This window comes from Jaculus jaculus, chromosome 3, assembly GCF_020740685.1.
Source record: "Jaculus jaculus isolate mJacJac1 chromosome 3, mJacJac1.mat.Y.cur, whole genome shotgun sequence".
Lineage (NCBI taxonomy): Eukaryota > Metazoa > Chordata > Mammalia > Rodentia > Dipodidae > Jaculus > Jaculus jaculus.
Window position 1 is genome coordinate 13,611,734 of NC_059104.1, and position 16,023 is coordinate 13,627,756.

At 47.6% G+C, this 16,023-nt stretch overlaps 1 protein-coding gene across 4 annotated transcripts in view; it reads right to left on the bottom strand.

Annotated features, from left to right (window-relative positions):
• Farp1 (FERM, ARH/RhoGEF and pleckstrin domain protein 1) overlaps window positions 1-16,023 on the bottom strand; it is a 336,683-nt gene that overhangs the window by 30,337 nt on the left and 290,323 nt on the right. For 3 of the 4 annotated variants that reach the window (XM_045145776.1, XM_045145775.1, XM_045145774.1), the window contains exons 14-16: window positions 10,375-10,562; window positions 6,912-7,001; window positions 5,260-5,393 (exon numbers count right to left, since the gene is read on the bottom strand). In XM_045145776.1, coding sequence (XP_045001711.1) covers window positions 5,260-5,393; window positions 6,912-7,001; window positions 10,375-10,562 — 412 coding nt within the window. The remainder of the gene's footprint in view (window positions 1-5,259; window positions 5,394-6,911; window positions 7,002-10,374; window positions 10,563-16,023) is intronic. The other variant, XM_045145777.1, reaches the window with a different exon arrangement.

Consider the following 16,023-nt stretch of genomic DNA (forward strand, 5'->3'; position numbering starts at 1 on the left):
TAATCTATGTTTCCCATGTCCTAACAATCCATTAAAGACATACAAATACAGCTACCCACCTAACACACATGTGCCCACAGCTTGTCCCTAACTTCATGTGAACGCCTTTCGTAATCAACTTGGCAAGTGACCCATTCTTCCAGGTGACCATGCTCAGGCCATGGTTTCCTGCGCCATGTGTCCTCCAAGACAAACTGGTGGCAGCATTGTGCCCACGCTGGATGCAGAAAGACCCCTGACCCCTTGCCTGTGTGTCCCCTCCCCTGACAGCGCCAGTCCCCTGTGGGTGAAGCATGAAGCTCACGCACAGCTTACGGCATTAGTCAGTGCCACCTTCCTAAAGTAAAATACCTGAGACAGGCTACTTGTAAAGAAAGGGAGGTGTGTGTGGCTCTAAGTTTTTGGAGGTTCAAGTTCAGATAGAGCAGCCCCGAGGCTTTGGGCCCCTGGTAAGGAAGCTGGATGGTAATGGTAATGGTAATGGAAATGGAGGGAGAACCTATCCCAAAATACTCACACCTTCAGCCAGGAAGTAGAAAGAGGCCAGGCTCTGGGCCCACAGTCTCCTCTGGGGGCACATTCCCAATGATCTAAGTGCCTCCACACAGGTCCCGCTTCCTAAAGGATCACAGCACTTCTTTTTAAAAATTTTTCATCATTATGTTCTATTTTTTATAAGAGAATATGAACGGGAAAGTAAGAGCAAGAGAGAGAGAGAGAATTAGTGTGCCAAGACCTCTAGCCACTGTAATCAAACTTCAGACAACTGCATCACCTTCTGCGTCAGGCTTACATGGGATCTGGGGAGTTGAACATGGGTCCTTAGGCTTTGCAGGCAAGCACCTTAACATCTAAGCCATCTCTCCAGCTCCATTATTTTTTGTTCACTTTTATTTATTTATTTCAGAATGACAGAGAGAGAAAGAGGCAGAAAGAGAGGGAGAGAGAACGGGCATGCCAGGGCCTCCAGCCACTGCAAACCAACTTCAGACGTGTGCACCCCCTTGTGCATCTGGCTAACGTGGGTCCTGGGGAATTGAGCCTTGAACCGGGATCCTGGGCTTCACAGGCAAGCACTTAACCACTAAGCCATCTCTCCAGCCCATGTTTATTTTTAAAATATATTTTATTAAGCCAGGTGTGAATGTTCACACCTTTAATCCCAGCACTCAGGAGGTAGAGGTAGGAGGATCGCCATGAGTTCAAGGCCACCTTGAGATTACAGAGTGAATTCCAGTTCAGCCTGGGCTAAAGCAAGACCCTACCTTGAAAAGCCAAAACAAACAAACAAAAGATTTGAGAGAGAAAGAGAGAGGGAGAAAATACGAGAATTTATGGGCACACCAAGGCCGCTTACTGCTGCAAACAAACTCCATCCACATGTGCCACTTTGTGCATCTGGCTTTCCATGGGTACTGGGGACTCGAACCCAGGTCATCAGGCTTTGTAAACAAGTGCCTTTAACAATCTCTCCAGCCCTGTTCATAGCCTTCTCTAAGCACTACCCCGGGGAACTCATCCTTTTAGGACATCTGGAGGGACACACCCCATATTCAAACCACAGTACCCATTCACTCATTTGCTCATTCATCAATTTCTTCAGTCTTGTAGTATAAGAAAATCTGATGTAATCAGCCTGCACTGCAAACCAAAGAATCCTAGAACCTAGATTTGACAGAGACGGTGTGTGTGTGTGTGTGTGTGTGTGTGTGTGTGTGAGAGAGAGAGAGAGAGAGAGAGAGAGAGAGAGAGAAAGAATGGGTATGCCAGGGCCTCCAGCCACTGCAAACCAACTCCAGACGTGTGCGCCCCCTTGTGCATCTGGCTAACGTGGGTCCTGGGGAATTGAGCCTTGAACCGGGATCCTTGGGCTTCACAGGCAAGCACTTAACCACTAAGCCATCTCTCTAGCCCATGTTTATGGGAGTTGTGTGTATCAGTTGTTCCCTCAAAAGGTATTCATCACAGTTAACCCAAGAAGTACTTTACAAAGTTCTGGGCCTCAATCTTCCGCGTTCTGGGCTAACAGGGTCAAGGAATCTCCATTTTGCAAATCACTTTATTAGATAAACCTTGTAGAAATGGACTGGCGCCCTCTTCTGGACAGCCCGGGAGTGGCTGCACCCATTTGCAGCCTCTTCTTAGAACCTGCCCTAAGGTGCTACCTGGCTTCTCTGGAAATTCCTTTGTTTCAAGTCTGTCCCTGGTGTAACACAGCCAGCACTTGCCCCTTCCTCACAGGACCCGCCTGTCCTACTGGAAACGAGTGTCACGTTTTCTAGGCCAAGGCCCTCAGTTACATCAATCATCTCATCATGAATGAACGTAGTCAGTCATTACTCAGTTTCAGATGTGACCTTGGTGGGGGAGGGGACAACAATGACCCCGTTGCCCTTAAACCTGCAACGATTTTCCCGCCTCACTGTCCCGAGTGCAGCATTCAGCTTTGTACCAGGCAAGTGGCAGAACACATAGAAAGTTCTGGGTAAAGTTTGGGAAAGGCAAAAAGTTAGGCTTTGTAGAATCTTTTCAATTTCTTTAAAGTGCTGAGAACAAGTAACTGGTCAGTGTTAAGCACTTTATTTTTCTTTATTTACTTGAGAGAGAGACAGCAAGAGAGAGAGAGAGAGAGACTGAGAATAAATGGGTGTGCCAGGGCTTCCAGCCACTGCAAACAAACTAGACGCGTGTGCCCCCTTGTGCATCTGGCTAACGTGGGTCCTGGGGAATCGAACCTGAGAACTTTGGCTTTGCAGGCTAACGCTTTAACCACTAAGCCATCCCTTCAGGCCCCTTTGTAGAATTTTAAATTTTGAAAGGTGGTGTTTCTTTCTCTCTGGCTGCAGCAGTTACTGTGTGTCCCTCCCCCCACATCCCCATTTACAATAAGGCTGACTTTGGACCTATTATGTCTCAGATCTGGCTCAAACCTCCCCCTGGGGTCCTCTTAGAGAAGCCCACCACCTCCATCTCTCAAGGGGAAAGATAGGACACATGGATTACCCAGCACAAAGCCGGGTGCCAGTTAGGGGCATCCGAGAGTGCACAGGGGGCCTGCATGCTGGCCTCACAAAGCCAGAGAGCAACTCTGTCCTTCTTCTAAGCTGGTACTCGAAAGCCACAGTCTGGGCTCACTCAGGGTGGGCTAGCCAGTCCCCAAACGCCCAGAGGCCACTTTCAACCCGACCCTCCTCTGGAGGGCGCAGCACACAATACCATCTCCCTGAAGCAGCCCTCTGCTGGTTTCCTCTGGTATTTTTTCAAATGCATGTTTAACAATCAACTCTGTATGCGTCTGTCTACAAATACTAACCCTTAAACTTTTCTGTAAAAGGCTTTACTTTCGGTAAGCATGCGTCAGATTGTACTTTCTACAGCATATTAAAAATTTCCAGGTGTTTTTGAACCTGCCTCTTCACTTCTTAGGTTGATACTGGATTTTGTAGTTAATGGAGAGACTCAGTGTCATTATTATTTGTGGTGGTTTGATTCTGGTGTCCCCCATAAACTTAGGTATTCTGAATGCTAGGTTCCCAGCTGATGGAGATTTGGGAATTAAAGCCTCGTGGAGGGAGTGTATTGTTGGGGGCGGGCTTATGGTTTTAAAGCCCATTTCCCCATGCCAGTGTGTGGCACACCCTCCTGTTGCTATAGTCCACCTTTGTTGGCCAGGGGGTGATGTCACCCTCTGCTCATGCCATTGTTTCCCCTGCCATCATGGAGCTTTCCCTCGAGCCTGTAAGCCAAAACAAATTTCTTTTTCCCAGAAGCTACTCTTGGTTGGGTGATTTCTACCAGCAATGCAAAACGGACTGCAACATCATCATCATCATCATCATCATCATCATTATTTTGGTTTTTCGAGGTAGGGTCTTGCTCTAGCCCAGGCTGACCTGGAATTCACTATGGAGTCTCAGGGTGGCTTCGAACTCATGGTGATCCTCCTACCTCTGCCTCCCAAGTGCTGGGACTAAAGGCATGTACTACCACAGCCAGCTCTCAAATGTTATTTGAACCTGGGTCCCTTGGCTTTGCAGATTTGGCTTTACAGGCAGGTGCCATCTCCCCCAGCCCAACCTCATTTTTTGAGACAGGGCTTCTCCCTGAAGCGGAAGTTCACCGACCTGGCCACTACTTTACTGAATGAACCACCTGTCCCCTTCAAAGCACTTGTTTTGTTAAACTGTTTAATACAATGTAGAATACTGTACATAACATATATATATGTATGCATGTATGTATGTATATATATGATTCACATATAACTATACAGCAAGTCACAGTGAAAAACACTTTTTGAGACATGAAATCCAGGCAGGCCTCTAACCCACTATGCACTTGAGGATGACCTTGAACTTTCCAAAGTGCCAGGATGACAGATGTGTGCCACCCTGCCTAATTCATGTGGGGGGAAGAAAGTTAACAAACAAATCAGACCAGAGGATTCACTAAAACAAGTTTCTGTGGCCCAAGCTTGACAGCAGGACCCCGAGTCGCCTCCCTATCTCTGCAGCTGCACCCGCTTGTGTGTGATCGGGTTGGCGTAGTCAGAGGCCTAAACCCTCCTCAACAAATAGCTTTCAGCTCCACATTTGTATTTTCTTATCACTGACTTACTGCTAAGGAATTTTCTGTTTGTGCCCCCAAATAATGTAACCTTAGAAACTTGAAACCCACCAACAGTAACAAGAATTCAAGATGATGTCAGACTGCCTGCATGCTGACAAGAAAATCTCTGAGCCATCCACAGCTCGGTACTCAGGCTCTGGAAGTTTTCCCCGAGTCCATGTGGACAGGAAGAAGTTTTCTAATTCTCTATCTCTGCTGTAATCTCTGTGGGACTCAGTTTCTTGTGACATGCAGCTCGAGTGAAATATGACCAATAGGGGGCTGGAGAGATGGCTCAGCAGTTACCCAGGTTCGATTCCCCAGAACCCACGTTAAGCCAGATGCATAAGGTAGAACAAGCATCTGGAGTTCATTTGCAGCGGCTAGTGGCTCTGGTGCGCCCATTCTCTCTCTCACTCTGTCTGCCTCTTTTTCTTTCTCTTTCTCCCTCAAATAAATAAATAAATATAATATTAAGAAAAAGAAATATTACCAATAGGACATGGCCCTCTACTCCTGTCGCCCTTATAGCTCTCCTAAAGCAAATACCTTTATTTTGTGATAGTTTTATTTACAATGATCATGACAAGGAAGCGATGCAGAACCCAGGCGAGGTAGGAGGGGACGGAGAAGGTAAACAGAGCTACTCACCACAGGGCGAGTCGTTGCTCAATCTCCTTGAGAAAATTGGTGTGAAATTTGTGCAAAGGTTCAAAATTCGGGAATATGAGACTCTTCAGCGCGTCGGGCATGGAGTCCTCTTTGCTGACTGCGCTCTGAAACCACTGGGGGCAGAGAGAGGGCAATGAGGGGGGCAGGCCAAGGGCGAGCCGCCTCCCTGCCCTCGCCCCATCTTCTACCCACTCCCCGAGGATGGCCCGAGCGAGCGGGGCCAGCTCTCAGAAAAGGACAGCTGGGGGACTGGAGAAATTGTTCAGTGGTTAAGGCGTTTGCCTACAAAGCCAAAGAACCCAGGTTCGGCTCCCCAGGACCCATGTAAGCCAGATGCACAAGGGGGCGCATGCATCTGGAGTTCATTAGCAGAGGCTGGAGGCCCTGGCACACTCATTCTCTCTCCCTCTCCCTCCCCATGCCTATTTCTTACTCTCTCAAATAAATAAAGAAAAATTTAAAAAAATAGTAAAAAAAAAAAAAGAGGGAAAAGGAGAGCTGTTTGGATCGGGGCCTCCATTCTGACCACAGGCTCCCGTTCTTCATGTAGGAAGACCCTGCCACCTCTCTTCCTTTGCTCTGATGCTGAGCCGGAAGGTGGCCAATCCAGGTCACTCCCATCGCACAGACGAGTGGGGACTGGGTCCCCAATATAAGACTCACCCCAGGAGAAGGTAAGCTCAGTGGTGCTGGGCTCCCCTCCGCTGCCTACTTCTTTCCCCAGACCCTGGGGTCCAGGGCACCTTGACGCTCTGATTTTGTTTCCTAGCCTGGTTACAGCCCTCAAAGGCAGTTTGGCCGCCTCTTTCCCCCACATAGCCCAACTTACGTCAAAGGTAAAATGAGGGCTGGAGAAATGGATTAGTGGTTAAGATGCTTGCCTGTGAAGCCTAAGGACCTAGGCTCGATTCCCTAGTACCCACATAATCCAGATGCACAAGGTGGCATGTGTATCTTAGAGTTCATTTGCAGTGGCTGGAGGACCTGGCATACCTCTATCCGCCTCTTTCAAATAAATAAAAAAATTTTTAAAAAAAGGTAGGGCTGGAGAGATGGCTTAGCAGTTAAGCGCTTGCCTGCGAAGCCTAAGGACCCCGGTTCGAAGCTTGGTTCCCCAGGTCCCACGTTAGCCAGATGCACAAGGGGGCGCACGTGTCTGGAGTTGGTTTGCGGTGGCCAGAGGCCCTGGTGCGCCCATTCTCTCTCTCTCCCTCTATCTGTCTTTCTCTCTGTGTCTGTCACTCTCAAATAAATAAATTAAAAAAATGGAAAAAAAAATCTAAAAAAGAAAGGTAAAATGAGGCTCGCATCCAATCTATGGTCACCCATGAATAAAAATAAGTAGCTACCTTTGACAATGGGCAGCGCATAGAATGTTCTATATGAGTGCACAGAGAGAAGTGCTGATTGCTGCTCTAGGAACTTCCTTCTTTTGCACTTACGACTGAAATTATAAACGTGGAGGGTATATTCCAAAATAAAAATCACTACTAGTAGTAGTTAATTTCTAAAACCCAGGACCAGAATCCTTTCAGTTAACGTCAGAACAGCCAACATTTCGTTAGCTCTGGCCTCCCTGGCACAACCCCACGTAACCCCATTTCGAGGGGGAGACAAGGCCCAGCACTCACCGAGGTGATGACCTCCAGATCCTTCAGGTGCGTTCTCTCGGTGGTGGAAACTTCCTTAGCAATGAAGTACGCCTTGTCCGTCGGGAATCTCTGCACAGTCCACAAAGGAACAAGATAGAAAAGTCTCTGAAAGTGTCCTCATTATTGGATAGCTCTGGAGGTGTCAAAGCCTGGCTTACAAAGCCGGACAACCTGGGCAAGCCTCCCCAGCCATTCATGTAAAGCCAGAAGGGCAATTGTTTGAAGTGACAAGAGACTCCAGCATATGTATGCGCGTGCACACACACAAACAAATAAATTAAAAAGAAAAAGAAAACAAGATAACCTTGATTCAACTGACAGGTTATTAACACAGTTTCTTCTGTTAGGCATCACCAAGTCTAAACTCACTCTTGGTCTCCTTTTTTTTTTTTTCCTTTATTTATTTGAGAGCAACAGAGAGAGAGAGAGAGGGAGAGAACAGGCACTCCAGGGCCTCCAGCCACTGAAACTGAACTCCAGACGCGTGTGCCCCCTTGTGCATCTGGCTAACATGGGTCCTGGGAAATCAAACCTTGAGCCAGGGTCCTTAGGCTTCACAGGCAAGCGCTTAACCGCTAAGCCATCTCTCCAGCCCTTGGTCTCCTTTTCATGTTTAGAAGGAGCAGAATAAAGAATAGGTTTTGCCAGGTGTGGTGGCATGTGCCTTTAATCCCAGCACTCGGGAGGCAGAAGTAGAAGGATCACTGTGAGTTCAAGGCCATCCTGAGACTACAGAGTGAATTCCAGGTCAGCCTGGCTAAAGTGAGACCCTACCTTGAAAAACCAAAAAAAAAAAAAAAAAAAAAAAAAAAAAGACTAGGTTTCCTTTTTTTCTTTCTGCACATGCATGTTCACACATGTATGCTGGTATGCACGTGGAGGCCGGAGATGATGTCAAATGTCTGCCTTGATCATACTCTAACTTATTTATTGAAACAGGGTCTCTCGCTTGAGCCCAGAGCTTGCCAATTACGCAAGTAAGTCTAAGTAGCCAGTGTCTCCCAGGGACCTCGTCTCTGCTTCCTGGATGCTGGGATCATGTCACGCCTGGCCAGCATTTATGCATATGTGGGGATCTGAACTCAGCTCCCTGCATTTGCACAGCAAGCGCTTTACTGACTGAACCATCTCCCAAGCCCAAGGTTTGAGTTTTCACGGTAAGAACATGGTCTAGGATTTGGAGAGATGGTTCAGTGGTTGAAGGCTTGCTTGCAAAGCTTGACGGCCTGGGTTCAATTTCCCAGCACGCCTGCAAAGCACCTGGGAGTGCATTTGCAGTGTTAAGAGGCTCTGGGGCACCCATTCTTTCCCTCCCTCCCTCCCTTGTTCTATTTGCAAATAAATACATAATGAAACATATGTTTTTTAATGAACACGATGTAGGAATGTATCTCCACCACCATCAGCTAGAAGACACACACTAAAGCAACAGAGTTATGGGACTATAAAGGAAACTAGAATGACAGCCAGGATCCACGCTTGCCCTGCACCATGGGCCGGTAGGACTTGTGCTTGTGAGATTTCATGCAATGGCAGTTAGTGTTAGTAGGAGCACCAAGAGATTCAAAAGGGGACGAGGGGTGGGGGCGGCTGGAGCGATGGCTTAGCAGTTAAGGCATTTGCTTGCAAAGCCAAAGGACCCAGGTTCAATTCCCCAGGACCCACGTTAGCCAGTTGCACAAGGGGGCTCGCGCATCTGGAGTTCGTTTGCAGGGGCAGGAGGCCCTGGTGTGCCCATTCTCTCTCTCTCTCTCCCCCCTTTCCCTGTCAAATAAATAAATAAAAATAAAATGTTAAAAATATTTTTTTAAAAAAGGGACAAGGGTGAAATCAGCTGCTGTGTCACCATTCCCTGGAGCTCAGGAAGGCAGTGGACAGTAGCCCCTGAGGGCCACTGGGCTTTGCTGTCTCCTTAAGCAATAAAAGGGAGCCCCCCCATTCCTGCCTGCCATACCTGTAAGAACCCCCAAGTGCTATCTCTACCTCTGGGCATACACACCGAGGAGCTGTGGAGGGTGTCTCAAATACATGCATGCTCACCTTCATAGCAGTATGGAGGCCAGAGCAAAAGGGGAGGAGAGCAGCAGTGGGGTACCCACTGAAGAGGTAACCAATAAAACGTGACTAAGCAGACGATGGAGAAGGACTCAGCCATGCCCAGGAGGGAGTTCCAGCCCGGCCTGTGCCATGACAGAGCCCAACTCTGGGGATGTTACCCTGAGTGAACTGAGCCAATCCCCAAAGGGCAAATAACTATGATGTCCCTCACATGGCCTCCCCAGTGTAGGCAAACTCACGAGACAGAGAAGCAGAATGGTGAGAAGGGGCTGGAGAAGGGATGGGGAGTTACTACTGTTGCAAGGGAGGATGGAAAAGCTCTCAAGCGCTGTGGCTTGTGACAGTGGGAATGTACTTATGCCACTGAACTACACTTTTTGTTTGTTTGTTTTGGTTTTGGTTTTTCGAGATAGGGTCTCACTCTAGTCCAGGCTGACCTGGAATTCACTATGTAGTCTCTGGGTGGCCTCAAATGCATGGTGATCCTCCGACCTCCGCCTCCCAAGTGCTGAGATTAAAGGTGTGCACTGCCACACTCGGCTCTTTTTATTTTTGTTTTTGTCGAGGTAGGGTCTTATTCTAGCCCAGTGACCTGGAATTCACTATGTAGTCTCAGAGTGGCCTTGAACTCATAAAGATTCTCCTACCTCTGCCTCCCGAGTGCTGGGAACAAAGGCATGCACCACCTGTTCGGCTTATCTAGTTCTTTATATGCCTGGCTTCTAATACTTAGTATATTACTTTTTTTGTTCTTTTTTAATTAATTTATTTATTTGAGAGTGACAGAGAGAGAGAGAGAGAAAGAGAATGGGCACACCAGGGCCTCCAGCCTCTGTGAATGAACTCCAGAAGCATGTACCACCTTGTACATCTGGCTTATGTGGGTCCTGGGGAATCGAGCCTTGATCTGGGGTCCTTAGGCTTCACAGGCAAGCGTTTAACCACTAAGCCATCTCTCCAGCCCGTTCTTTTGTTTTTTTGAGGTGGGGTCTCACTCCAGCCCAGGCTGACCTGGAATTTACTATGTAGCCTCAGGGTGGCCTTGAACTCAGAGTGATCCTCCCAAGTGCTGGGATTAAAGGTGTGCACCACCACTCCCAGAAAATTGTACATTTATATTTTGACAGAGAAAGAGAGAAGTGGGGGGAGGGGAAGGGAATGAGTGGGTGCGCCAGGGCCTCCAGCCACTGTAAATGAACTCCAGATGCATGCACCCCCTTGTGCATCTGGCTAACATGGGTCTGGGGGAATTGAACCTGGGTCCTTTGGCTTTGCAGGCAAATGCCTTAACCGCTAAGCCATCCCTCCAGCCCCAAACTGTACATTTAAAATGGGTTCTGGCTAGTTACCCCCCCCCACACACACACACAGTCCCCTGTGGCACCTTTCTCCGGCCCTCCTCTTCATCATCGGTCCTTAGACACGCTTGGTCGTTCAGCAACGGGCTGATCAGGGGAGAGGCCTGCTTGGTGTCTGGGCTCAGGTTGGGAGACAGGGTCACGTTGGCTGGGGTAACTCCTCCCTGCGAGTTGATGGACAGCTCTGAAAGGTGAGGGCTACCAGTCAGGGAGCCTGTTTGGGGATGAGAAGTTTTAAAGAAAAAAGAAAAGTAATTTCTTCTAGGACTTGAATCTCTCTTGACAGCTTTCACCTTTGCAGAACTGAGGAACCTTGGCTAGCGGATGACAAACTCACTGCAGTCATTATTTCCTGGTTTCGGCCCCCTCCCCTTAAGTTTCAGCTGCCATCTGAGGAGAACGTACCAAATGCTCTATGCTCATTTCAACGGAGCCCCAGTTATGTAATTAAAGGTAAGACAGAGACCTCTGCCCAGGTGACAATGAAGGTAGCTTAAAAGCTTAGAATGTCCTACAATCAATCCTATTTCCATCACTTAACTATAGCCAATGCATCTATGACATTGCTCACGAAACATACAGTCTCTATGTCACGAGGAGACAAGGAGAAGAGATTGAGAGAGAGAACTATTCTAACAGGCATCTAAGCGAGTGGTAGACTCAGGACAAATACTACTACGTCTTGGAACAATGGGTCACAACTACCAAAGGGCAAGCAGCTTAACTCCCCCTCTACAAAGAACAGAGGTGAGCTTGCTATACCTGGTGATGTCTCTCCTTGTCTGCCACTGTTTGAGACAGAAACACTAGCATTACATGACACGCAATGGTGGCCACTTACAAATGCCAAGCCGGAGGTCATCCCATTATCAGGGTTCCCCTTTATGAGTCAAAAGGGACAGGTCATATGTTAGTCGTCGAGAAAGGGTACTGGATTAAGTAAGAGGAAAAAGCGTGTACATTACCAATTCTAAGTCAGCCATGGAAGGTGTTACGTATGGGACGACACGCCTTTTTTTTTTGGTGAATATCTGTAGCTCTTCAAAGGCTACGTAACGTATTTCAAAATACACATCTAACTTGCTTGTTTTGGCCTGACACACATGTAACTCACATGCAGAGCACATATTAGGGTAACAGTTGCCATGATAAGGAAAGACAAGACAATGTCATTGTCACGCCATCTTCAGGATGCACTGCTACTCAGCACACATTGTTAGGACCTCCAAGGGACAGGTAGGCATACCGCCGTGTCCCTGGTGTCTGTTCTCTTCCTCCAGAACTGGTCAGCTGGAAGCGCAAGACACCGCAGCCTAGAAGGGGCCAAAGTGGCGCAGTGACTCTGATCCCTGGAGGAACGGACCACAGGGAAACCACTGGCCCTCACTGCTCCCAGGTCCACCAGCGAGCCATGGCACAGCAGCGGTGGAAAGCCACCACACCCAGAAAAACAACACAGATCAGCTGTCTCTCCCCGTGACAACTGGTCAGTCCAGTGGTCCTTGAAAACAAGATGAGAGAGCGTGAGAAAGAAGCAGACTCAGGAAGCTCGCGTTTACAACACACCCTGGCATTTTTGTCAACTCTCACTGAAATGAAGTCTTGATGTTAGACAGAGACCAAGTCACCCCCCGCCCCGCATACCACCAGACCCCGTGCACCCCGGAGAAAAAGGCCAGAAGTTGCTTCACAAATGTCAATTTTATTGACACTAGTGCACATCTGAATACAATAATTATGAAAGAATTGGAACTTGTCAAATAGAAATCGTGACAACATGTTTGAACTGCAATTGTTTCAAGGTGCTACGCTATTCTCTTTAAAAAAAAAAAAAAAGCACAGAGAAAAAACCGTTACCACTACAAATAGGAAATAGAAAAGAGAAAATTCCGGCAGTGTATGTCAAAGATCAGAACATTGCATGCATTTGTGAGTTGCTGAGTTAACAGTCACCTTTCACGTGTCCACCAATCGTCTTGGCACAACGCGGGGCTTGCCGTCAGCTCTCTGCTGTGCGTGAGGTCGGGTGAGGCAGTTATGGGTGCTAGCTAGCAGGCTGGGCCTGGAGTTTGCATTGAGTGACGCGGACCCGTAAAAGCACTGATCTCCCCACCGAGCGAGTTGGAGCCAGGGATGAGAAGTTGTTAGAAGACTAGCTGGAAGGGGGTGGGGATGGGCTGCAAGGACATAGTGACAATCAGGCCATGCACAGCATCAGTGACAGAATGAGCTGCCACAGCCGAGGGGAAAAATAAGGTGCGCACCCAGGTTCAGACCCAGCCAGGCCCACCCTCCGAAGGTCAAAGCCAAGGCCCCCGCTGATGTCCATGCTGGCATTTTGAGTAGACTGAGCAGGTTGGGAGCATAAGGTTCCTGGAGAGGTGGCACCCTGCCAAGAGGGCATGGCACGCTTCAGAGAACAGAGTCAGTGAGATTTGGAGGAATCCTCACTGGACTATCCTGGAGGTGGACAGTGGAAAGAGGAACAGGAATGTCGTGGTCACCTGTGCACAGGTAAGGTAGGGGACAGCTCAGGTCAGCCTGCAGGTAAAAAGAACCCGCTACATTTGACTCATGTGGCTTAAACAAGTATACCATCACCTACTCTGTACGTGCCATATGCACATGTGGGGCGTAACTAATTTAGGGTGGCTACTTGCCTTTGCCTGAGAGGGGTCTGTGTCTATTTGTGGAAGGAAGAGCGATGGGTATATGTAAACTCTAAGGTCAATAAAGTCAATAAATGCCAGACTGCTCTAGAAATCTACCCCCAAGTCTAAGGAAAACCAAGGTCCAAAATTTCCAAAGTTCAATTTCATAGACACCTTTGCAGGAGAAACTAACAACGAGGCTTTGAAAGTTCATAGGTGCCGCAGCGCAAAACGACACAACAAGACATCACTCATTTTCCCATCCAGCAATGGCTGCAATGCCTACCGGGGCAATGAGTAGAATTTGGCAGCTTGGTAAGTAAGATTCTCTTTTGACTTTGGGTCAGAGTGTTGACATCAGTCTATACAAAAAAAAAAAAAAAAAAAAAAAAAGACCAAAAAACTGGTGTCCACATGGGCTACTGTGGAATGTGTCAGAAGCCACACAGTGTCTGACGTCACAGACTTAGCACTGCGCTACACTAAGTTTTTCACTGAAGTAGTCCATTCTACACACATAAAGGCTGTTCTTCCACGAGCAGGATTCTGAAGCCTGCCCATGCACAGCCCTGGGCAGTGGGAGAGGAGAAGGAAGCGTGACCAGTGTCCACTGCTATTCACGGGGTGGTTAATACCTGGGCATTTCTACGATGTTCTCTTGATACCAAATGGACGTGAAGTGACCTATCAGAGAGCTCTGCCGCAAATCATTTTTGCGGGACCCATATGAGGAAGCACCTGGATATTAAGGCAATTGGTGGAAAGAAGTTGAGAGAGATTAGAAAAAGGCCAGTTACATCCTCAACTTCTGGAAGTTTCTAATGGCTTAGAAAATGTTTTTTACTATCCCCCCTTTCCCTAAATGGCCCTGCTTTTTATTTATTTTTTTTACGGTAGACATTCGGGTATATTTCAGGGTATTAACTCTCAAACTCTTTGTTTTTTCCCGATTATTTCATGGCCCCTTCCTGCACTAATCGATATGCAGAGGTCTGAGTTTATTATGTTGCCCCTCTGGGGACCAACAATACAGCCTCAACCCTGCTCTCGAGAAATGCAATTCTGATAAATTGCTTTTTCAAGCCCCTTTAAATGGACACTCTGTTGTTGCATAAGCAATCAGAGGATTTCACACTAGCCCTGCTTTATTTATGAATTTCAATTTAGCACGTAGCCCAGAAACTGCCTTTATTGCCATATCTTGTGCATTTAGGATACATTCATAATTCTGCGCCTACCCAGGCAAGGCCGAGTCTCGGCACTGCCTCTGATGTGACCTGGAGGGTGAGGTGTCTGGCATTTCTAGTCACCATCCACCTGAGTCTCCGGCTTTCGCTACACACTTAGAAATGAACTCACCCAATGCTAGGAGAAGAAAAGGAAAATTGAATTTTTCACGTAATTAGGATGGCACTTCCAATATTTCATTAGACCCGCCCTGTTTTGTAAATCAGTCAACAAGCTGGTAATGTGTACTTTTTAACTTGGTAAGTGTTTGTTTTTTCCTGTAAGAGAAGAAAGTAAAAAAATCTGACAATTTTAAAAATAGAATCCCACACCTTGTTCAATCCTTAATGAGAACATTGATGGCTCTCACAATTTCTCTTTGTCAGAAATCCTTCACTATTCTCTCACGTAAAATTATTTCTTCTGGGAGGTTCTAGGTGGCACCATTTATCATAACATCTCCTGTTACTTGGTTCTGAAATATAGAAGAGTTTATCTAAGTGCCCTGAATATAGTCCAAGGGCATATGTAAGAAATACATTGGTATGTAAGTTTCCATTAATTCTGAAAGCTCCTTTTAAAACCCTATTCTCTCACTCAAAGAGAAGACAATGAAGTCTCCCTAGAGCTTATCTGTTTTGAGAGCTAGTTATCAAAGAAAGATCAGTATCATGCTAAATCAGAGGTTGTTTCATGAAGAAGTTGGCTCCCTGCCCAAAGGACTCTGAGAAGAGCTGGCAGCATTTGATTGAAATGACAAGGTCTCCCATGGAACTTATCAGGTCACAGATTACCAACGTTAGTGATGGCGTCCTCTTCTTGACACCTTAGGTGGCATCTCAGACCCAGTGTCCTCTAAGAAAAGTTTTAAAAGCAGCTAAGCATCCTTGTCACACTTCATTATTGAGCCATTTAGAAAAGCCACACTGATGCAACTTATAGAAAAATAGAGAGAGGTTACCAGGGGACACGTGGACGCGGGTGAACAGGGGGAAAAGGTAAAAGGGGGACACTTCTGTGTTTGAAGATGATGTGGTGGCGGGTGGTGGGCACTGGTGGGGGTGGGCAAAGTGGTAGCCATGTTTGGGATGGGGGACATGGAGTTTCATACCAATGGAAAAATACCATCTTGCACTCAGGACAAAGCTTCAGCCATCAGTGGGAAAGAACAATGACATTTTTGAGATTTTACAGCAAGATACCTGTTAGGGTAAGTAAAAGCCTCTTCAGTTTAGATCGACAAGAGATATTAATACCGTGCAAACACTGGTTCATGAGTTTGGCCTTCCATGCTTAGCCACCAAACTCATGACTGAGATCATCTTCCCGGTGACAGGAACCCATGCTTTGCTGAGGCACCACACTCAGGCACAGCGCAGACGTGAACCCAGAGGGCATCTGTGGGGAGCGTACATCCCGGGTGCCCATCGAAAGGACAAACAGATCAACTGAGGTTGGGGCTGGCACTCAGCCCCTCCCAGCCCACAGCTAAGTTCCAGCCCCACTGGCAGCAGGAAGGCCCGTCTACTGGTCAGCTGTGTGAGCTCCCCCTGTAAGCTACCGTCACAGATGCGCTCTGTTTCCATGAGATCTGTCCACTCACCTGTAATGATCCTGCTCCTCCAAGGGCTTGATCGTTTTTCCCACAGCCCAGGGTGTGAGGTGTGTGGGCCTCGAACAAGATGAAGCCACAGAAAAGCCCGCCTTCTCTCCCCACCTTAGCCAATGTGGCACCACCACCCAGGGAACCCAGGGGGGTGCTGCTGGGTGACAGCAAACCCTGGAGTGAGCAGGACC